Source organism: Eschscholzia californica, unplaced genomic scaffold, assembly GCF_041429995.1.
Source record: "Eschscholzia californica isolate CP2 unplaced genomic scaffold, dmEscCali1.0.p SCAF_4, whole genome shotgun sequence".
NCBI classification, from domain to species: Eukaryota; Viridiplantae; Streptophyta; class Magnoliopsida; order Ranunculales; family Papaveraceae; genus Eschscholzia; species Eschscholzia californica.
Window position 1 is genome coordinate 40135429 of NW_028238461.1, and position 24036 is coordinate 40159464.

Here is a 24036-nt window from a genome sequence, read left to right on the forward strand (position 1 = left end):
GGTAAGTCCGTAGCTAACGTTGAGGCTAGAAGTACAGCTTTAGCTTCAGCTTCAATTGCTGATGTAGCGCTTGCTTCATGAGCCAGGGCCATCACAAATTCGCCGGTGGAGGTTCTGCACACAACTGCAAGCTTTCCTTATCCTTTCCTTGTACCCCGCATCAAAGCTTACTTTAAGTTCATCCGCCAAAAGGGGGCTTCCAAACCTCTGAATTGATTAGCATATTCTCCTTACTTGAAGTACCTGATGGCTGACACGAATTCATAAACTCATCATTCAATTTCATTACTGCATTTATAATTTGTCTCCCTCCTTGCAAAGATTTATCAAAAACCAATTTATTTCTCGCTTTTGATAAGTACCAAGCAACACAAAATCGTAATGTAACTATCTTCTCCTCTTCTTCCCCTGCTATCCAGTCACACAAAATATCATGAAAGTTTCTTTGTCCCTGCAATCTCAGGTCAATTGATGGACAAATCCATGTTTCCCGACTCATTCCCAAGTTATATTATTATGTGATTTTTTGTAAAGATGATATGTATTCTTCCTAATTGAAAAATATATTTGATCATATTCATATGTCCTATGGAATTTTAAGTAATTATACGATTACAAAATATAGTAATATTTTGCGATCCGTAATCTTCCTGATTGAAAAATATAATTAATCATATTCATATAAACTTCCTACCAGATTTTAAGAATAATTTTGTCAGACGGATAAACCGTATTAATTATTTTTGGGTTATTTCCCAAATGACCCCCAACTTTGTGACCAGCTTCCTGCCTGGCCCCCTACTTTAACAATAATTCTGGCCCTATTTTTCCGTTATCTTTATCATCCCGTCACTCTCTCTCCTCCATCTCATTTTCTGTCTCTGCCACATCATTTCGGCACTCCACATCATCGTCTTCACCGGCAGGGGTCGCCGGCCGACCAAATTTCTAGCCGGCGACCTTCAAATTTTTTTTTTTTCTCTCTCTCTCAAAAAAAAATTTTGGTTTGTTCATCACGAACAGACCCAGATCTGGGTCTGTTCGTGATGAACAGGCCTCCCGCGAAGGGGAACCCCCTTGGCCCGAGTTTAGAGAGAGGAATGAATTTTTTAAAAAAATTAGAGAGAGAAAAAAAAAATTTGAAGGTCGCCGGTCGGAAATTTGGACAGCTGGCGACCCCTGCCGGTGAAGACGATGATGTGGCGTGCTGAAATGGTGTGGCAAAGAGAGAAAATGAGATGGATGAGAAAGAGTAACAGAATGTTAGAGATAACGAAAAAAGGGAACCATACGAAAATTATTGCTAAAATAGGGGGCCAGGCAGGAAGTTGGTCACAAAGTTGGGGGCCATTTGAAAAATAATCCAGTATTTTTTAACAAACTCAACTGAATTAAATGAATCAAGATTTAGTTTGTGGTTGAATACCCACCCCAAGTTAAATGACCATGTGTCAAAAATGTGAAGGCCAAAATGGTGAGCTAGTGCCAATATTATTGCCAAATAGGAATGAACTTACTGAAGAATAACTAACCATATAATTTGGTACATGAGATGATGAAAAGTTGACAGCCAGTCAAGTCCTCCTTTAGTGGGTGATCTATATAAGTTATAACTATGGAGAAACTGATTAATTTAGGTAAAGGAAAGTCATTTGAATAATAGACTTATTATTGTTTCAAATGTTTTTTTTTGATAAATACATCATTATTATAATTTTGGATATTGTATGACAAAACAAAAAAGAAATTGGATACTTCTACTTGGAACATATCCATTCTAAACTTGTACATTATAGCTATGCCTTTAATACGTAAATTACGTGGTGGAAGAGTACATCGACCCAGAAACGTAGGACAACGTAGGACAGTATGCGCCTAGTTACATATACACGATAACGTGCCACCCTTACTCATCATATATAATACATTCCATTTTAGAGATCAAGATGCAATTACAATATGACACCACATAAAAATAAATGACCCCACACACTAGTAGGAGTTACACCAAGCATCCAAATCAAACAACTTATAATCAAAGCATCTTTCTAGAAAAAAAAAATAATACTATTATTCATTCATTTCTTTTATTTCTTTACTTTTCCTATGGTCCACCCTATAAAAGTGGATCCCATTCAAAATACACAAACCCATTCCCCCAATTGTTGGTGGTAGATGAAGATTAAGGTCCACCCACTACTATCCTTTTTTCCTCTTGTGGTGAGCATCATCAACCTTTCCCTGTATTTTCAAACCACGACAAAAATATTCAATTTTAAAGATAACTTCACCAACCCTAAATTGCTCCTTCCTTAGGTCCCACCTCCACTCTTCATCATCCTTGTTGCATTTGCAGACAATTAGTCACTTGAGTTAACCTAAAAATAGAATTCTGGCAATTGGAACCGCAAATTGGGTGCAAGGGCGCTTCTGTTTTTACTCGGATTCGTTTTCATTCTTGACACTTCTCGTGGGTTTCAGTTTCATCTCCGTTCGTGTTGTTCGAGCCAAGTACAGATTAAGTCCAACCCAAATGCCTTCAGACGTGCTCCTGTAGATCCTCCGTCGGGCCACCTTCTTGTACCACCTCAAGTCTTAGCAGAGTCCAGCTAGTCTGACCCGGTTGACACCATTACATGTAGGGTAGAAGAAGGTGGCCCCACTTGAAAATGAAGCAGCATACGCGTGTCGTGTCGGCAGAGCAGCCAATCTTGATAGGTAAAGAGCCCACTTTCTCTCTCTAGAAAGCAAAGTCTCTGAATGGAGGGCACAGGTGGGTTGAAGGGGACCACCCATGAGCTATGCCTCGAAGAGAGAGAGAGAAACCAATATGGGGGTCCGCTTTGCCCTAGGGGCCCGCGTTACTTCACATGAAAGAAATACATTGTTGGATTGGCCCACATCCACCATTCAGCACGGTCCACAAAGCATCCTCTCTTTCTACTATTTAACTTCTCACCCTTCCATTTTCAAATATATTACAATCTTATCCTCATAACACTTACACGTGCACATTCTAACCACTCAGTATCCAACACGTGTAATCAGAGTAGTTCCATCACCCCACTTCCGTTTGGTTGTTGTTCACCCACTTTAATGAGAAAATTTTCATTTCAAATTACTACTCGTACCACCCATGAATTGAAGTTCTTGTTTGTCAAGAATTTCCAAAGAAAAATCTCTAAGCATTTGAGTTGTCGTTGTTGTTGTTGTAATATTAGAGCTAGAACTTGGAGCCATTAGAGATTTCTTAGAAGATATTGTGACAGTCGAAGTTGTAGAATGCGGACGAGGAGGAGGAGGAGGAGGAGGTTGAACTTGAATAGTAGTAGCTAAATTAATACTACTAGGTTGCATAGTCGTAACGAAAGAAGATATAGGTCGAGTAGAAGAAGAAATAGGTCGAGCTGCGGATGAGATATTCATTAGTGGAGTCATAGGAAACGCCCATAATTGCGGTTGTAGTGAGAGTCCATTAACGGCGGGAGCCTGTGGAATCATCCAGAAACCTCCAGCAGCGGAGGCGGTGGGAACAGCGTTAAGTCTTCCGTCCGCTGCACTAACAACGTACATGGGCATAAACCCTTGAGGCATCGGAGCAGCGAACATAGTTGGTGGTGTATTAACAGAAGCTCCAATTGGGGCAAGACCCGAAGAAATCGAAACTCCATCATTGGCTACTGGTGGTGCTGATGAAGATTCTCCGGCGGCGGCAGTGGCGGCGGCGGTGGCAGCCAAGAGTTGATCAGTAGTTAAGGGTCTTTTCCTTTTGTTGTTGGTGGTTTTAGGAGGTTCGGTGGCTGGAGAAGTAGTTGGGATTTTAAGAATGCCATCGACGGACGTAGCAATAGCAGGAACCGTTCCAGTTCCGGTGGCAGCAATAATTGATGATTCAGCATGCTCAAGGAGCCATCGAATCGTTTCACCATCAGATTTGTGCCCTAATTCTCTAGTTAATTGAAAAATTCTAGCTGCACAAGTAGCTGGCATCCTTACTCTTCTTCCTCTTCCTTCAACTTTTGTATGTCTATCTTTTGTTGATGATCTTCTTCCTGGAGTTAAAGTCTTTTTAACTGGAGGATTAATCATGGGTATTGGCATTGAAACTGGTTGAATAAATTGTGGTATTTTTATTTCTTCAACATCTGGTTCGATCTCTGTTGGTTCTTCTTTTAGAGAAATCACTTGTACAGATTGTGAAGAATTAGGGTTTGTTGGTTCAGTCACCATTAATGAAGGTTTAGATGAAAGAGGAAGAACGTTTTTAATCTCTCTAAATCCCTCTCCTTCCACTTCTTGTTTCTCAATCGAGGTCATACTGCTGGAAACACCTCTCTTTCTCTCTCTAGAATTCCCAATCTTTCTCTCTCTCTCTCTCTAGAATTCCCAGTCTCTCTCTAGAACTCTCTCTGTTTTTTGTGTGTCTTCTAATTCTTCTTCTTGTTCATTCCAAGGAAATAGAGAAGAAAGACTTGATTTTACACCAATCAAACTTTTACTTATACCAAATAAAAAAAAAAGGTTCCATTTTCGGCCCCCTAAAGATGACCAATTGACTAAAATGGCCCCCCGTAAACATGAGCAGCTTACAAAATAGTTTCTTTTGCGTCACTCTGTTAGTGGAATTTAACAGTTGACTTTCTCTTTACCATTTTACCCTTGTTTTAATAATTTTTTCTTTCTCATCACTTTCATCAAGATTTTTTTTACTTGTTTTTCAATTATTGCTTTTTCATCCTCTCCCTCTCTCCCATTCCTCTTTCTTTTTTAACCCGTATCTAGGGTTTTGTAGCAACAACAACTTGGATTGATGGAAACATTAGAGATTAAATCCAAAGTTGAACAAATGTTTCAATCCTCAACTTGTTTAAATTCTTATAAAGATTTATCCTCATAATCCTAATCTTTCCAACCTCCAAATCATTCAATTTCACAACTTCTTATTGATCATTGGTCCTTACCAAATCCAACACTAGCCAATGACTTAAATCGACAAATTCATCTAAGTTCACATCATAATTTAATCTCTAACGTTCAAATTGTTCTCATCCTTAACCAGTGGGTGCAATCGAAATCACCCCACAACGCTACCATAGTCTTCATCAACAACACCAAACCCACCACCGCCGTCAACAACAGCAACAAAACCAACAACAAATCTCTCCGTCCTAACACCAAAATTCACCACCATCACTTGCACTATCGGGTGAAACCTATCCAGTTTTTTAAGCTTCATAAGTAGCAAAATGAACCACAGTAAATGGGGGGTTCATTAAAACTGTAGTTTAACCATAAATCTCAAAATCCTTCTTCCTTAAAACTCTTTTTGTACAATCTAATAAACATTAATAATGACTAATAATTAATTGTAACCTCTATTCATCATATCTTTTGGTGTAAACCCACATCACTTGCAACGATAGCACATACACCTTCAAAGAAGCATGAGCAATTGAATTATTAAGGTTTTCACGTGAAAATTACTATTTAGAGAACTCATAAATAGAGAAATAAACTAAATGAGTATGACCAACACCAAGACTAATTGCTCCAATTCCTCAGTAAATTGATCCTGCTACCATATACTGTCGCAAATGAAGTCCATCATGGGTTGATGGTGCTATATTTTCTCGATTAAAATCTAATAGTAATTATTGTTGAAGCATTTGTTGAAAATCTGAGTTGTGGAATTTGATAGATGCTTCATTGGTATACATCTAGATTGATTCTAGAGAGAGAAAAAGAATGGAGGATTGTGGGAACATGGACTTAGAGGAAGTAGTAATAGAGACAAGGGAAGAAGGAAAACAAAAATTAATTTCTACTGATGGATTGTTGATAAATAGAGTAAAATATTTTAAAGGAAAGATAAATAGGAAAATAATTAGTCAGTTCTTAAAATTGACTGAATTTGACTAACATAATTGCTCGAAAGGGGGTTATATTGGAAGCTAGTCATCTTTAGGGGGCCATTTAGATGAACTTTTCATCATTAGGGGGGGCAAAGTGCAATTAACCCAATAAAAAATGTCCCACCCACGTGTGAGATTGACGTGGCGTTCTACCTCACGGTTGATATTTTCTTTGACTATTACTTTTGGTGGATATCTCGAGAAACAATTCACACCAGTGGTGGGCTCTTGGGCTTTGGTAAAAAGGGTTGGAAAGTAATAAGTATATAAATGGACGGTCCATAAAAAGGAGGACCATTTGTGGGGCCCATACGAGAAACACGTGATGGGTCCATCTCTTGCTGGATAGGGGTTCACCCACTAGGTCAATGTTAGTATTTTATTGGGATGACTCATTCTACACAGATACAATATTTTTGTATAATTTATTGCCAAGGGTCCAGACTTTTCTCACAGCTATGACATGGACCACCTTCTTCAAAGTGGCATTACTCAATGACATCATCTTGTCTGATCATTGTGAACTTCTATAGGCACCTTCAATTTGGCTATTGACACCCTAATTTGGCTATAGACACCCTAATTTGGGTTGGGAAAGAGTTGGAGAATCCACAATCCGTACGGACACCGCACGAGCTCTAATGGGTAGAGCTCGAGTTTTGAAATACTATCCAATATCTCACTTAAACTTGACCCATTTGTATTTGTCCGACATCATTCGCTTATCATGTAGGAGATGTAGTGATGGTGGACCGTAGTTGTAGTGGTTGTATGGTGTGGTGATGACCAAAGCAACTATATAATGGTGGTTCGGTGAAAGGACAATAATCAACTAATAAATTATTACAATTTAATCGTTCTTTGGTATTTTTCAATTTTTTCTTGGATTGTTATATTATGTTAAAATTTAAAGCTATAATACATTAAGTTATAGGAGCATGTGCATATTATGCGTGTATATAAATTTATTAAATTATAATGTCTCGAGGTGTCCTTTCTTGAGTAAAACGTAAAGGCGCCATTTTTTTTACAGTAAACCCCGCGCGAGAAAATAAATCCACAATGACTCTATCCTGTCTGATTTTGAGCCCTACCCTCCCCCAGAAACTCTTACTTGGGTCAAAAGTCACAAGGCTAACTGAAGTCTGAAGAGGCTTCTATGGGCCATAACCTCGTTACGGCCTCCATAATCTGAATCTTACAGAGTCGTATGCCATAAAGTTTTAGTCTGTTCTTCGGCTCCCAAGGCCCTACCCGAAGCCCCTTCCGTGGCCTAGACTTCTTATTCTGACTTTGTACAAAGGTGCCCCCCCCCCCCCACCCCATTTTTTTGCTCATGTAGGAGTCATTAACTTCAGTTAATGCAATTTACAAAAGAATTTGTAGGTGTCCTTCCTTCATATTGTACAATCTGATAGAGCAACCATAATCTCGAACTGTCCAGCTTGAGCGCTCTCGGACTACTTCTAGTCGGAGCCAGGTTCTTGGACTGGACAAGCCGAGACCTTTCCTATGGTCTCTGACTGTCGAGTCTGAAACCACTTAGTCACTCTAAAACACTCGAAACCAATCTAAAGTTACACTAGATCTAGAGGTAAAATCATGAAAACAGACTTTTAGATCCGATTTTTAATAAGAAATCAATATTTTTTAAAGTCTTCTCTAGTCTCTTTCTCCAATGAACAAAATACAAATGAGACCCTTAAAAAGAGAACAAAATTCTAAGGGGTTTGTTTAGTGAAAAAATTCCAAGAACAATCAAATTCAAAAGGATGAAGAAGTCAAAACTCGGAGCGCCTATAGATGAAATGGGTGAGAAGGTGCGACGCCTGTAGAATGACGGGCCAAAAGAAAAAATGTGGCTCTGTACAAGTACCCCTTTTAGAACGCGAATCACTTATTTTTCATTGTACGAAAACGGCCACAATTTCAATTTCACTAGGGGCACTCAAACTTGGGAATGTCTTACAAAATCAGTTGCGTTTCGGCTGTGGACAACATGTTGATAGCTTGCGTATTAGTCACTTTGTGGACAGCTTGTGGACACTTTGTAGACACCCTAAACCATTGTGGTTTTTTGGAAATTTAAACTACAATTATAACCCTAGAGACGTTAGACTACTTAGTTTTTGTTAAGTTTGTGGCCATCCAACTCAAAACCAATTGGCAATGAGTGGAGAGGACCTATACTTTATATTCTTGGTTGCTAGTTACCCATTCTCCAATGTGGGACTATTCTCACACGCCCCCTCACGTGTGGCGTTCTTTGAGCCTAACACGTGTCTTTTTTTTCTTTACGGGTGACGTGGAGCACGTGTGGCTTTTAAGCCTATCACGTGTTGGGCCTAGCTCTGATACCATGTTGAAATTGATCAAAGAAATTGTTTTATTCCTTGATGATTACAAAAGAAATATAAGACTCTATTTATAGAGTTACAATACTACTAGTTTCTAACTTTACTAGTTTCTAATATTTTACTAGTTTCTTAATAGTTTATACTAATATATTTACTAGTTCCTAAATCTTACTAGTTTCTAATATTTGATATTTCCTAATATCTATTATATGGGATATCTTAATATATAGAAAGATATTTCAACACTCCCCCTCAAGTTGGTGCATAGATATCGCGCATGCCCAACTTGTCTACCATTTTCGAAAATATTCGACTTGAAACTGCTTTGGTAAGAACATCAGCCAACTGATCTTCAGATCGGACCTTTGGTAACTCTACAATGTTGTCTTCCAACTTTTCTTTAATAAAACATCGATCCACCTCAACATGCTTTGTGCGGTCGTGCTGGACTGGATTGTGAGCAATATCACATGCTGCTTTATTGTCACAATATAATTGAATTGGTCTTTCAGAAGGATATCCTAAATCATCCAACAGGAGTCTTAACCATAACGCTTCACATATGCCATCAGCCATTCCTCTAAATTCAGACTCTGCACTTGAACGTGCAACAACATTCTGTTTTTTACTTCTCCATGTAACAAGATTTCCACCAACAAAGGTAAAATATCCTGCAGTTGATCGCCTACCATTTACTTCACCGGCCCAATCTGCATCTGTATATACATCAATAGTTCGACAACTCGAATTTTTAGTAAACAAAATACCTTTTCCAGGAGCCGCCTTCAAATATCTTAAAATGCGTAAAACAGCATTCATGTGTTTTTCACCGGGATTGTGCATAAATTGACTAACAATACTTAACGCATATGCAAGATCTGGTCTCGTGTGCGCCAAGTACATCAACCTTCCAACCAGTCGTTGATATCTTCCTTTATCAACCGGTATCTGATTAGGCTCCACTGACAACTTTAATCCTTCTTCGACAGGTGTATCAATCGGCTCACACGCTGACATACCCACCTCATGTAACAAATCTAAAGTATACTTTCTTTGGGATAAGAAAATTCCATTACTAGATCGAGATACTTCAATTCCAAGAAAGTATTTCAATGGACCAAGGTCTTTCATCTCAAACTCTTTAGATAAGTAATTCTGTAAAGCCTTTCGTTCTTCAGGATCATCCCCAGTAACCACCATGTCATCAACATATACAATAAGTGCTGTGAGTTTTCCTTTCTGCCTTTTTGTAAATAAGGTATGGTCAGAATTGCTTTGGTGATAACCGAATTCCTTCATAGCCTTTGTAAACCTTCCAAACCACGCTCTTGGTGATTGTTTTAATCCATACAATGACTTTTTCAATCTACATACCTTCTGGCTATGTATTTGTGGTATCTTGCATCCCGGTGGAAGGTCCATATAGACTTCTTCTAATAGTTCCCCATGCAAAAAAGCATTCTTTACATCAAATTGTTGTAGTGGCCAATCTAAATTTGCTGCTAACGATAACAAGACGCGAACAGTGTTGATTTTTGCAACTGGAGCGAATGTCTCTGTGTAATCGACTCCATAAGTTTGAGTGTAGCCTTTTGCCACTAGTCTCGCTTTGTAACATTCAATTGTACCATCTGCTTTATACTTCACTGAATAAATCCACCGACATCCCACTGGATTTTTATCTTCTGGACGATCAACTAGCTCCCAAGTGTCATTCTTTTGTAAGGATTTCATCTCCTCATTCATAGCTGCTTTCCATTTTGAATCAGATAAGGCTTCCTGTACATTGTTAGGAATATATACAGTAGATAATTGATTTACAAACGACTTATTTGATTCTGACAACCGATGATCTGACACATACTGACTCATAGGATATTTGACTCTACTAGTCAGCTCAGGTTCATATGTCGGTTTAGGAATACCTCTGGTTTGACGCGACGGTAATATTTTCCTAGGTGGTTCGGAAGGTGCTTCAGGAACATCCTCGACAACTGATTGGTTTGGTGTGTTACTAACCCTTGGTTCAACGGCTTCAGTTGGAGGTGAATCCACAATTTGTTCAAAGATTTCATTAACACTTTCTTCCATTACCGATTCAGGTGTTGGTAATTCTGGAATTTCAATTTCAGCTCTACTTATTTCTTCAGGAATCAAATTTACTTCAATATTAGACCCAATTTTGTTCTCTTCTACATGATTATCCGTTTCTTCATAATCAAGAGTCAGAACTTCATGCTTAGTTTTCTCCCCCTGAAGTTCAGACTCAGGTGAAAAATACTTAGAATCTTCATGAAAGATAACATCCGATGTAACAAACATTCGTTTAGTTGGAGGATGATAACATCTGTACCCTTTCTGATTTGCACCGTACCCTACAAATACACATCTTAATGCCCTTGGAGTTAATTTTGTACGTTGGTGCTCATGAAGATGAACAAATGCTACACACCCAAAGACACGGGGAGGTAAATTTGAAACTGTCGGAGAAGTTGTAGCATCCGATAGAGCTTGAAAGGAGTCTTAAAATCAATAGTACTAGATGGTACTCTATTAATTAAATAGGTTGCAGCAAGAAGTGCTTCTCCCCAATAAGATAATGGCATATGTGCTTCGATCAACATAGCCCTGATAACTTCTAACAAGTGACGATTCTTTCTTTCAGCGACCCCGTTTTGTTGAGGGGTATTTGGGCAAGTAGTTTGATGAACAATACCATGAGAAACCAAATAAGTTTGAAGTTCATGATCCATATACTCTCCTCCGTTGTCACTACGAAGTATCTGAACATTTGCGTTGTACTGAGTACTAAACAGTTTATGAACCTTCTGAAACAATAACTTTACCTCACTTTTAGATTTCATCAAACAAACCCAAGTCATATGATCTGTAGCACCAGAATCAATTTTTTAAATACTTCTCATCTTGAATGTTGGAATAATCTTCCGCGTTTAGGTTGGGATCCTTTAAGAGATGCACAACAACTCTATGTTGATCGAAAAGATCAAAACAAAATTAATGTCGATTCCAAAATTCCTATGTTTGATTATCAATATCATATAGATTTTTGGATTCAACAGATGGAAGATTGGTTTATAAACCAAAAAGTCCATGACGAAGATAAGGTTTTTGTCATCGAACAACACTTGTCTAAAAGAGTCTATGAAAAATTCAACGAGATGCAATGGAGACTCATTGATCAAGGAAAAAAATTCGTCGACGATTGGACTACATTGAAAAACATCTTTAGATATGTTTTTCTTCCTTTAGATGAAATTTTTTCATATGTGGAGACAAAGATTGAATCCAGTAGACAGTTTTCGAATGTTATTTCGGTCACCGTGTTCGATGGTATTGAAGAAGAAGTTCTTGACAAAAAGAATAAAATTTTCTCAACGACGGAGGAAAAAGACGAACAAAGTGAATTATCCTCTTTTAGCTTGAAAAGGTCAGTTCATTCTAGTTTAGATTTGATTAAGCCATATTCGAGTTTGGTTTATAAGCAACACGAAGATGAACGTGGGAAGATCGTTCAAGTGAAGAAATTCAAGGTTGATTTTTCAATAAAGTATTATGTGGTGTTTGTGGTCTTCTTCATCAAATTAAAAGATGACGGGAGATGTTGCAATTTGTTGAAAGTTTCTTTCCTACATTTATTTTTGCAAGATTCTTTGCAGTATGAGATTGAAGCTAGTGATTTCGTTCAAGTGGGTGTCCTTCAACCCCAATGCACTATTCGCTCGAAGTGGGAATTAAGGATTGCATTGTTGAGTCTCACTTGAGGGCAAGTTCGTTCTCGGTCGGGGAGTATGATGGAGACCATCAAGATGGGCCTCACGGCCGAACTAGTTAGAGGGCCTCATGGCCGAGCCCATTAGGGTAGAGTTTAGGAGTTTCCATGTTTTAATATTTCCTACTAAGTCTAGGTTTAGAAGTTTCTATGTTTGAGTATCTTTGATATTTAGGAATCCTAATTTGAGTCTATCTAGAAGTTTCTAAGTTCCTATAAAAGGAAGTCAGGTCTGTCCTTGTTATTCAGATCAGAGAATATTATGAATGAAGTTTATTGTTAATCAAGTTTATCGTTTATTATTAATCAAGTTTATCGTTTTATTGCTTTTATCGTTATTTCATCAGTTTTATTTCGTTAGTTTAGTTTAATAACAATGGTGGATTCCATTACTTTTACGCTTCCGCAACAATCTACATCAGCTGGTATTCAGAGCTTTAATAGTTTATACTAATATATTTACTAGTTCCTAAATCTTACTAGTTTCTAATATTTGATATTTCCTAATATCTATTATATGGGATATCTTAATATATAGAAAGATATTTCAACAGTTTTATCGTTCTTTGTATTTTCGGTTGACATTTCACTCATCAACGATGATGTATGGCCTGAAAATATGGGTTAATCAAAACCTGCAGGTTGATGTGGTTGGCTCAGATTATCCAAACATCTTCTCTGTAACACGATTGCAAAATCTGGGCTAGCCACATTAACTAACCATAGGATTGTGGTCGGCCCACATTGTCAAGTCATACATCATTTGTTAACTACCATATCACTAACTTTTGAATAGAAAAAAAAAGGCTCAATAGAAAAATTAAAGGAGAACTTCTTCATTAATCAGAGGAAAGGCATATGACATTCCTAACAATTTGAATCGCACTTTTGTGGCAAAAAAAAAAATTCGAGAGAAAAGGCTCAACTTAACAAATACAAAATTGATGATGGAAGTGGCAATTAGAAGTTGAAGAACATGTGAATGAGAATGGTAGATATCATGATCAATAGAATGTGTAAACTAGTAGGACCTCCTTTGGCAGCAGCTGAGAAATTGTATGGACGAATGAATGCAGAATTCATTTCCCATATCTTCAGAGATGTAGTTATTGACCCTCTAGTACCATTGTTGAATAAAAACACTCTCGCATTTTCGTATAATGCTTCTGTCGGATATACCCTAGATGTTATACACGTTCGACCACCTTGAGCAAAAGCTTCAACTATTGAGTGGTCCACCTATATAGACAAAACAATATTTAGTTCAATTTCTGTCAATTTAAATGTTTTAGAACGATAAGAAATCTAAACTTTGATGATTCGGTCGTGTTAGAAAAAAAGATAAACTCTTAAATCACCTCTATGCATAGACATAAATGTCAATGTGAATAGTGTTTCACAATTGCTAGTGTTCGTTTCACAATTAATGGAATATGCCACGGCACGTAATTTGATTGTGTCTGGTGTGCTTGTGGCGCAGTAGCTAGTAGGCATACAGCAAGTAGTATGACGTGCCGAATGTGCACGTGGCGTGGTATGACACATCTATTTTGATCTATATACTAGCGTTAATAGAGTCCACTACGGAACGTTGAAGCCCACAAATGGCCCATCACCACCTGTTCTTGGCCTCTGCCATGTCTTGGTGTGGTAGAGACATGATAGATACTATACAGGTCATGCCACGCCACAACACGACGCTATTGGCCATTGTGAAAGATCAAATGTGATTTAGGCGCAAACTTAAGTAAAATATGTAGTCAAATACTTACCAATATCCTAACAGAGAATTTTTCGTCCTTGAGTACAGGAACTACACTACCATAAATCTTTTTGCCGACATCGTTAGCCTTAGAAGATCTATAACAACAAAACATATATCGGGTTAGAGATTAACCAAGTAAGAAGAGTATAAACGTAAAAGCAAGATGCAACAGATTTCGGAAGTTCTTTAAAGAGGAATGTTGAGTATAACCTAGATTCATCAGTACAAAAATATGTATTGAGATTTCCATCAATTCCTCTTGCAATATAAAAGTAGATTGCTGTTTGCTCAGACTGGTCTTTATCTGCAAGAACCAACAACCCAAATGGTCCAAATGAACCCCTTTCTGCAGCTCCTCTGCTAGTGCTGCAGTTATATCCCACATCGGCTTCTTTCACTTCCTCCAAAGTCTTCCAATCGATCTCAAATTCCGCAGTTATGTCCAACTGTTACGATTTACCAACCAAATTTCTATTAGACTAGCCTTAGAGTTAGAGGGGGGAAAAAAGAAAAAGTAAATTGCCCTTTCCCACTCGGACAATGCCAGGTCGAAAAAGGGTCATATCAAGGCAAAGCATACTCTAGACCTACATAAAATCAACGATCTTCATTTTTGAGTCCACTCTGTTACTCTCTTAGATGCAGTTTTTCACTCTTGAAGGGGTGAATCCTATTTAGGTAATAGGGCAGGTCTATTTTTGTAGCCTCTTATATCATTTTTCTTACAAAAATATATAAAATATACCTGGGTAGTTGTGTTAACGTCGAGCGGCACGAGTGATCCAGCTTCAACTTTAATGTTATTAAAATTCTTATGGCTCAGTCTCAACTTCTCCACTTCCTCAACTGGCCATTGAATCAAATTTGTTTTAGTTTTCTTGTCAAATGTCACTTCTCTTGGGACAGCCTGTGCAACCAAACACAAATATTTTTATTTAAACCCACAACTCTATTTGTGATTGAAATAAAGGACGGAGTAAAAAATTACCATTACAGAAGCCCATCCTTTTTCTACATCGGCCCGTTCACTATCCGTTTCTCCAATCCAACCCCATAAAATCCTTCTTTTCTTCTCCTGGTCGTAGAACGTCTTTGATGCATAAAATTTACCATAATCGTATCTGGTTCCAATCCCAACATCAAACTCAGGGTAATCCGGGGTCCAAATATCCTTTTGGATATCATACATTCCTATTGAGTAATAATCTTTCTTATCATCGTCAAGACTAGCTTTCATAACATGTTTCACATTAGGCCCATTAACAGAAGTATCAAGCCCGTCTTCTCCAGTAGTCGAAACAGGATAAAAATCAACACATTCCCACATACCCGTACCACGAACCATATGTAACAAACCGTCTAATAATGTGTAGTTAAGGAAATCGGGTGTCTCATAGACAAGTGATATCCCAGTAGTGATATCAACCCTCGACCCGATTGTGAACCTCCAATTCCCATTTGGTGCAACCCAAGCGGTTGTAGGGTCACGGAAATCCTTTGGCCCGATTCCTGGTGGTGGTACAAGGACTGGGTTTTTAGAGTATTTGACCCATTCGACAAGGAGCGGGTCAGATGGATCAGCTGGGTAAGCTAAATTTTGAACCTGAACGGATTGGTTAGTAGAGCCGGTATAGAGCATGACTATTGACCCATCGGCAAGGATGGTAGCTGACCCGGTCCATACACCGTTGATATCGAACCACTGATCAGGTTTCATGGCTAAGGGTAAGTGGAGCCAATGGATCAAGTCCTTGGAAATTGCATGGCCCCAAGCAATATCACCCCAAATCGCAGCCCCTGGATTATATTGGTAAAATAGGTGATACCAACCTTTGTAGAATAGTGGACCTGCATAAATTATTAGGCGCATGTTAGATTTAGACTACTCACTCTAACTAACTTGCTCAGTTTTTTCTATTTTTTTATGTGTAAAGAGGAAGAAAGATAACTATTTGATTAATGAGTATAAGGTAATTTGGTGTTGTCGTACGTATCACTCTTTATGTAACTGCATTTTCATCCGTCTCGAAATTCGGTCAGTCGTAAAATATCTCTTTATGTAACTGCATTTTCATCCGTCTCGAAATTCGGTCAGTCGTAAAATATCTATAGATTGAAATATTTAGCTTCTTCAATTTAAGGTCGAGATTTTGTTTCTAGTGGCACATTTTGTAACGCACGCGGTAACTGGTAATTATATATACTGGTGCACTATCTGTAACAGATTAAATGTATGGCTTACTCTGGTCCAATAGTTGGACTTTTAACATATAATTTTTCACCAAGTGGTTATCTCAATACATTTTTTTTCAAATATTGAAGTAGAACAATAGGGAAGAGAATAATTACCATTAGGATCTGAATTAGAAGAATCGACGATCCGAAGATTTAAGTCAACCACCAAAAGTTCGAAAAAAAATAAAATTAGTAAAAGAAAGAAGAATAAAAGGATCATAGAAGTAAAAAATAAGAAAAGATAATCAAGAATAGGAAAAGTCATACCATTCATCCAATTTTTTTCTGGTTGAAAATGGTAAGAAGTTCTTTGCCATGATAACATATTATTAGTCCATGGAAACAAACTCTCACCGGAAAACAATCTAAATGATTTTTCCGATACACCTTCTGATAAACCTCTTGCTGGACTTAATATATCAGGTGAAGAAGAAGAACTGAAGTAGACAGATGATGATAATGGAGTCTCTTCGAATTTATTTAGATCTCCGACGAAAACCATAACAACAGAAACAAATAAAATCAAAGAGAAAATGCAAATGAGGGTCTTGAATGGTTTTAATTGAAATTGAGAAGAAGATGAAGGTGGGTTTTGATCAAGATCTGGTAAAGGATCATAAGAACATTGAACATGAACACCTTCAAGATCTGCAATTTTGTCTTCCATGGTAGCTAGTTTATTGAAGTGTCTATCTAGAGTGAGATGATGATGATGGGTGGTGATTTAGTGTTGAGGGGGGGAATGGATATAAATAGGGTGGAAAGAGGTGGTGGTGTGTCAGATTCCGGTGGTTAGTGAATAACATGTTTATAGTAATTTGGGTGGTTATCCAACTTGGTCGGAGAGATTTGGGAAGGGAAGTTAGTTGATTTGATTCTTTGATATATAAAATTATAAAAATCCAATTAGATCTTTACACTTGTCATATTGACTGACCCCATTCTGTTAGGCACTTCCTTTCTCTCTCTCTACAATCAAACCGCTCTAACTAATTTAGTGTAATTATGTTTGAAAACCAACTAATAGTCCCAAAGCCAAATCTTAAGATATGTTACAGAAGGTGGAGACCAGCCATCTAAGTTGCTACTGGTATCTTAACAAAAAAAAAGTTGTTGGTACTGTCGGTTTTGATATATCTGGGTCTCACGATTTTAAAAGACATCGTTCGGGAAAGATGTTTAACCTCTTTCTCTATCAATGTGAGATTGTTTTACAACAAAAAATATATTTTTACGTGTATTCTTTGTATATTCTACCACCCTAGTTTAGTCTTCACCTCTTCTATTACTTGTTTTTCATCATCACCCAAATTTCTAGAGAGAGAAATATGACCAAAAATGAAGAAACAAAAGACACGCTTGAAACCTACAGATCTTAGGAAAGTTGTTGGATCTTTTTATGTGTCTGCCATTTGCAATAGTTGGATTCTTAACTTTTGTAAGATAAAAGGAGAAATGTGCTTAGACAACTTATCAGTAAAAGAACTTCATTAGAGTTACACAGAAATTGTTGGTCGAGAAACAACTGTAAATGACAAGCTCTGGCTTAAGAGATGGATAGCCATGGGGTTGACAAACACTTGTGACGTTTCAACCAATTCCTTTACTATCAAAGATGGAACACTTGTCAAGAAGAAAATTGAGGACTTGAGGAGGATCCATCAACTTGATTAACTTTCATCAAGAAGCACTATTCAGCAAAGAAAGAAAGTCATGTGATTTCTCTCATATGTAGTAGTTGTGGACTTTTGAAACTTCAAAGTTTGAGATACAATGAAATAAATCATCCAACAAACAAAGTTATATCATACTAAAACCAATTTTTGTTTGACCTAAATCCGCAAAGAAATGGTAGATGGACAAACAAAAGTCATCACTGAAAATGATAAAGAATCTTGAAGAAGAAATACCTAAGGAGAAGAAGAAGAAGAAGATAGAGTAAATTAGGGTTTCTATTTGTAATCTGTAGTATTTGTTAATGGTCCTTGTACTAGTTGCTGTTTTAATATTTAAGACCTTATAGAATTGCCCCTTATTAAATCAAAGTCAATAAAGTCAAACATAATTGATACACACAGGGCCCAAAAAATAGTTGTCCATATAAAAAAGTGGTTGTCCACGTATTGGCCACCGTGAGTAGATGACATCTTATTACTTTTTGTGCTATAGGATTGTTCAGTTACTTTTTACAGTATTAGAATTCATTAAACTCCGTTAAAACTAACTTAGCACCATTACCTATATTTTTTTTGGGGAAGTCGACTACGATCTATGTATGTCGTTACATTTGGCACTTGATACATCATAGATGTGATAAGCTCGATAACCGCCCACTCAAACACTAACAGACCCGGGCCTATAGCCCAACAAGACATGGCCTAAAGCCCAACAACATTATTGAAACCCTAATAACCTCAATTCAAATAACCAAAGATCCACCTTTTCTCGGATTCGAACCTGGGACCTCCAGGGATTTCTGGAGTTCATGTCAACACCTTGGAACCACTTGGGCTACCAACTGTTGACTAGCACGATTACCTATTTTAGCACGGATAGTTTCACATTTATAATATATTTGGATGCTCTTATTAAATTTTTTAACTTTACTTTCAATAGTTTATTCTCAATTTTTCAAAGTAAAATTCTAAAATCTCTTCAACTCAGGAGATGCTAGAGTGACTTAGAGGACGACTTAAAGGATGACATAATGACGTGAAATTTACTAAAAGACAAAAAATTTCAAAATGTAACTATGGTGGGGACCGTTTTTGATGCAGGGACACCCGGCGTGGACACTTTTACCGTGGACCTAACGGTCACGTAGGCCAACCGGCCATATTGATTCGTTTAGAAAGAGTCCTAGTTTAGTAAGATTTATAATGAATCTAGGTTTAGGAAGTTGCATTATTTCAATATTTCTATTATTTAGGAAAGTCTAGTTTGAGTCTATCTAGGAAAGTCCAATATCCTATAAAAGGATGTCCAGTCTGTCTTTATCATTCATATTGAAGAGAAAAACCCCATTGAAGTTAATCAAAGTTTACAGTTTATTCAGTTATTTACAGTTATTTTGATCGTTCTTCGTATTAGTTTAGTTTATTCTTAAATTCCGCTGCGTTCTACATCATGTGGTATTCAGAGCCACCAAAATTTTGGGTGAATGATTCTGAATTTTTTTTTCTAGACCAGTTACATCAGTATCGATCGTATTCTATCCCGCAAGAAGATTATAATCAACCAGATTATACTCATCAAGAGATAACGAATCGATGCTCATGCTCATCATGTTTTCATGCGAATAACGACTCGTACAATTATCATTGGAATCCGGGAGAAATCTTACGAGAAAACCCTCCACAACCGTCTCCTCGTCAATACCAACCGCCACCACCTCCGTACTCTTATTATTCACCATCACCTCAAACATCTTATTATTCTACACCTACGACAGTTACTACAACTTTCAGAGCCGAATGGGAGAACATTGAAAGAGACCCGTAAGAGAAATTTCACCACCACCACCTCCGTACTCTTATTATACTCCACCACCGTATTCAATACCAACTTCACCACCACCACCACCACCTCAATCGTCTTATTATTCTACACATCCATATGCTCCAACTTGCAATTCCGAATGTGAGAATATTAGTCAAGGACTTTCAATAATAACAAAATTGGAAAAAGATTGGGCTCCATGCAATGAAGAAGACAACGAAAACTTTGAGGACATTCATCAGCAACTTCGTGAACTTAAGGATACAATCAAAGATATCGATGAAAAACTTAGCGATATGTGTTCTAACTCAAGCCATATGAGTACTCCATCTCCTAAAGAAATTAATACTACCATCACTAAAGTTGAAACTACAGAAGAAAAAGAAAAGATATCAATCCCATCTCCAGAACCAAACAATATTGTTGAAAGTATTGAAAAAAACAAAGATGAGCGACAAGTTCCTACTCCTCGTCCTTTTCGTAGTCTCAACATAGAGATTGAGAAAGACTCATATGCGTCGATGATTATCTTAAAACTCCATCACTCAGATCTCCCAACCGAGAATAATGTTATGCTAGATACTGTGGGTCCTGAGTTGCAGGTTGTGAACAAGAGTGAACATTCTATTTCACTTAAAGCTGAGTCATTTGTTGTTCTAACTCCTGATCAAGATAAAGAAGCAACTTTGGAGCTCTTGCCAATCAACTACGGTGGGGTAGGTAAGGCTGTGAAGAAAGGAGACACTATCTTTATTGGTCAGTACCTGTTCACAGGAAGTGAAACTACTTCGGTTTGGCTTGAGGTAGCTGAGGTGAAAGAAAAAGATGTGGTTTGTGTGATAAAGAATTCTGCTACACTTGCTGGGTCATTGTTCACTTTGCACGTCTCTCAAATTCATATTGATCTACCTACCTTGGCTGACAAAGATAAAGAAGTTATAAGTACTTGGGGTGTTCGAAACAACATTGACTTTCTCTCATTGTCTTATACCCGCCACGCAAAAGATGTTCGCGATGCTCGTGAGTATCTATCTAAACTGCGTGACCTTTAACCAGACTCAGATTTTTGCGAAGATTGAGAACACAGAAGGATTAACCTATTTTGATGAGATCCTGCAAGAAGCAGATGGTATTATCCTTTCTCGTGGGAATCTTGGCATACATCTTCCGCCAGAGAAGGTGTTCTTATTCCAAAAGGCAGCTGTTTATAAGTGTAACATGGTTGGAAAACCTGCAGTGGTTACTCGAGTTGTGGCCAGTATGACTGACAACCTTCGACCAACTCGTGCAGAAGCGACCGATGTTGCTAATGCTGTATTGGATGGTAGCGACTCAATTCTTCTAGGTGCTGAGACCCTTTGTGGACTATACCCGATAGAAACCATCTCCACTGTTGGTAGAATTTGCGCTGAGGCGGAGAAGGTTTTCAACCAGGATTTGTATTTCAAGAGAACCACAAACTATGTTGGAGGAATCCTTGGTGAATACAAGATCGACCCTAAGCTTCCATACACGGACTTGTCAATTTCGGTCTGCCGATAGTATGATGTATTAACTCGGGGATTTCATAGGTTGACATATTGTGATAGAATTATATTCTATAAACTTCATGAGGATGAACGTGGGAAGGTAGATTTTGAGTGTCATATAAACACTACATGTATCAACCTCACACCCATAAGTGAACTTGGTCACGTTTATATTTTGGCGCTTAACGACGAATTTTGGGACGTTGGCAAGATGAATATTCTTCCTTCACTAACGTTAATTTTGAATGATTCATTGGCATATGGGATTGAGAATGAAGTTGGCGATTTCTTGCAAATTAGTATCCTTCACTTCTCATGCAAATTTCGTTTGAAGTGGGAATTACGGATCGCCATGGCGGAATTCACAGTATACGGGTGGCTCACATTGTTTTCTTCATCGAAACGGTTCGGGACGAATCTCGTGGGAGAAGGGGAGCTGATGCAGGGGCACCCGGTGTGGACACTTTTACCGTAGACCTAACGGCCACGTAGGCCAACCGACCATATTGATTAGTTTAGAAAGAGTCCTAGTTTAGTAATATTCATAATGAATCTAGGTTTAGGAAGTTGCATTATTTCAGTATTTCTATTATTTAGGAAAGTCTAGTTTGAGTCTATCTAGGAAAGTCCAATATCCTATAAAAGGATGTCCAGTCTGTCTTTATCATTCATATTGAAGAGAAAAACCCCATTGAAGTTAATCAAAGTTTACAGTTTATTCAGTTATTTACAGTTATTTTGATCGTTCTTCGTATTAGTTTAGTTTATTCTTAAATTCCGCTGCGTTCTACATCAGTTTTTGTTTCCAAATGAGAAAACATGTCATCTTCTAAATACCAATTTCTAAGTCACTCTATCATTTCCCACTCACTAATTATTATGATTATATGGTGGCAATCTCGTAATAATACATGTTGATATTTATATTAAAAAAATCACATTTTTGACCAAATAACAATAAGATATCTGTCAATAATTCATTCATCCATACTAAATAAGTATAAATTAATATCAAAATTTAAATTCAACATTATTTCCTTGACCAAGTAACAAAGAAAAATGATAAGAGTACAAAAAAAATGCAACACTAGGCACAAACTAGGGGATCTTATGGAAAATAACTCGTACAATTGGTTTATCAGCGTCAAGTTAATCTCATGCACTTTCAACAGAAAAAAATTAATTAATTTCATGCAACAGTTGTTTACAAATCTATATAATAAAACATAAGGGAAAGTGATGATTGGGACAAACATCCTTTTTTAATTATCTACTAGGTGTAACCCGTGCCTCCGGCACAGGATGTTAGATTGAACGCTTTTTGTGTTCGTTAGAAGTATTAAATTATATTCTTAGTTACATCATAATAAAGAGAAAGGTATGATATTAAAAGTTATTACATAAAGATGATAAAAGTGAAGTACAAAATTGTTTTGATATCAAAAATTTATATTAAAAATTAATTACAATAAAACTTCATTATAAACAACATTAGTTGTACTGAAGAAATCTGATTGTTCAGGCAATAATATATGCACCCTCTTGCTGCTACTACACCTAGATAGAGCTATATATAATTAACTGTGACTGAATACTGGAAATTACATATTTATTCCAACATGTGTGACTGCGTACGCTAATCGAACAGAAAACTGATGCCTAATGAATTGGATGTTCAATTCAGAAGAGCTTGGTATAAACACCATGTTACCACTTTTATCTCCAGTTAGGATTTTTGCTTCAATTACTAGCGTTGCACAGTTGACAACCATCAATTTAGTCACATTACATAGTCCATCTTTAGGGGAGAGATTCCTTAGCAATATAATAGGACAATCGATTTTTAACTGCAACTTGAATGGTGGTAATCCAGATGGATTAAGAAAGTCGAGAAACTCGGTTGTATAGCGAACATTTAAAGAGTAATCGTTATCTTCATTTTCGTCCATCTTGTCAACAGTCATAAAGGTGATCATTTTGCCGGAGTTATGCTTAAAGTTGATATATTTATTGTTGATACATCTTCATTCCGTGCAGACAAAATAGTTCGTTGTGTAACTGTGTAAGATAATCGACTGTAAGATTTTGAACCATATTTAATTCTGGATAAGTTGCATTTATGAGTTCTACCAGAGTATGACATCTATTTAGATAAGAAGGTAAGTGCAAATTTTCTAAGTCATTTGTCCCTACCTATATAAGAAAGTGTAACGTATATTACATAAAACAACCATTGCATCTAAACATGTGTAAATTTATAATAGAAATCTCAAAAGATAAAATATGAAAATCCATTTTAGAACATACTTGTTGAAGAAAAGTCTGAAACATTTGATTGTCAACATCTTCCGATTGAAGCAACATGTTTTGTGATAGAGTCAACACCTTAATGTCGATCCAAAGAAATGATCTCCTTGATGAGGCTCCTACAATTTGCTCTGGGGCTCCCTTTGGTATAACAAGAAGAATTTGTCTGAGGTCACCACCAAGAACAACAGTCAATCCCCCAAAAGGCTTATTGTTATCACGTATATCTCGAAGTGAACAATCAACAACCTCGACAATATTTGTGTTGCATTGAAACCTCTTCCCATATAATCAATTTTGATGCTTGGAATAAATCGTTTGTGTTGTTTGTTTACCAATGTTGCAAATAAAATCTTCATGCACATCTAGAGGAATCTGAAAAGTTGAATGGGTTGTTCTCCCTCCAACCAATAACAAAGATGTAATACCGAATGAAGCAACAGTAATAACTATGTTGTCATTTTTCCGACACGTTGCTGTTATTGTATTGTATAAAAATGTTTTTCCTGTTCCAACCCCACTGTTGAGAAAAAATAATAATCCTTCAGTGTTACGTATATAATGAATAATAGACTCAAAAGTGTGTCTTTGTGCACTATTGAGAAGGTCAAGTTTTGCAGTCAATTCTGTTTCATTAATTGCT

General features: G+C 37.2%; 3 protein-coding genes and 1 pseudogene across 4 annotated transcripts in view; 1 reads left to right on the plus strand and 3 right to left on the minus strand.

Annotated features, from left to right (window-relative positions):
* Positions 1 to 1898: 1898 nt before the first annotated feature.
* LOC147544658 (transcription factor TCP9-like) lies at positions 1899 to 4514 on the minus strand. The gene has a single exon (XM_086638143.1). It carries the CDS (start codon positions 4315 to 4317, stop codon positions 3109 to 3111), a length of 1209 nt encoding a protein of 402 aa, XP_086494269.1. The 5' UTR covers positions 4318 to 4514; the 3' UTR covers positions 1899 to 3108.
* An 8359-nt stretch (positions 4515 to 12873) lies between these two features.
* Positions 12874 to 16914, minus strand: LOC147544659 (acid beta-fructofuranosidase-like). Its single transcript, XM_086636383.1, has 6 exons — positions 16327 to 16914; positions 14813 to 15672; positions 14570 to 14731; positions 14035 to 14270; positions 13832 to 13919; positions 12874 to 13298 (listed from the first exon to the last, which is right to left on the minus strand). The coding sequence occupies exons 1-6, from the start codon at positions 16724 to 16726 to the stop codon at positions 13020 to 13022; spliced, it is 2025 nt and encodes a 674-aa protein (XP_086492509.1). The 5' UTR covers positions 16727 to 16914; the 3' UTR covers positions 12874 to 13019.
* A 3215-nt stretch (positions 16915 to 20129) lies between these two features.
* On the plus strand, positions 20130 to 21099 carry LOC147544660 (pyruvate kinase 1, cytosolic pseudogene; annotated as a pseudogene).
* A 956-nt stretch (positions 21100 to 22055) lies between these two features.
* The window catches only part of LOC147544661 (uncharacterized), a 62212-nt gene continuing 60231 nt past the window's right edge, over positions 22056 to 24036 (minus strand). Inside the window, exon 8 of one of the 2 annotated variants that reach the window (XM_086638147.1) lies at positions 22056 to 22248. The gene's annotated coding sequence lies outside the window, so the exon portion shown is untranslated. The remainder of the gene's footprint in view (positions 22249 to 24036) is intronic. The other variant, XM_086638148.1, reaches the window with a different exon arrangement.

Bases quoted from the DNA above. Each gene is read 5' to 3' on its own strand.
- LOC147544658 (XM_086638143.1), bottom strand. From the start codon at position 4,317: ATGACCTCGATTGAGAAACAAGAAGTGGAAGGAGAGGGATTTAGAGAG.
- LOC147544659 (XM_086636383.1), bottom strand. From the start codon at position 16,726: ATGGAAGACAAAATTGCAGATCTTGAAGGTGTTCATGTTCAATGTTCT. The intron at 15,673-16,326 runs GTATGACTTTTC...TAATTTATGCAG, and splicing joins AGAAAAAAATTGGATGAATG to GTCCACTATTCTACAAAGGT. The intron at 14,271-14,569 runs GTATATTTTATA...AAATCGTAACAG, and splicing joins ACGTTAACACAACTACCCAG to TTGGACATAACTGCGGAATT.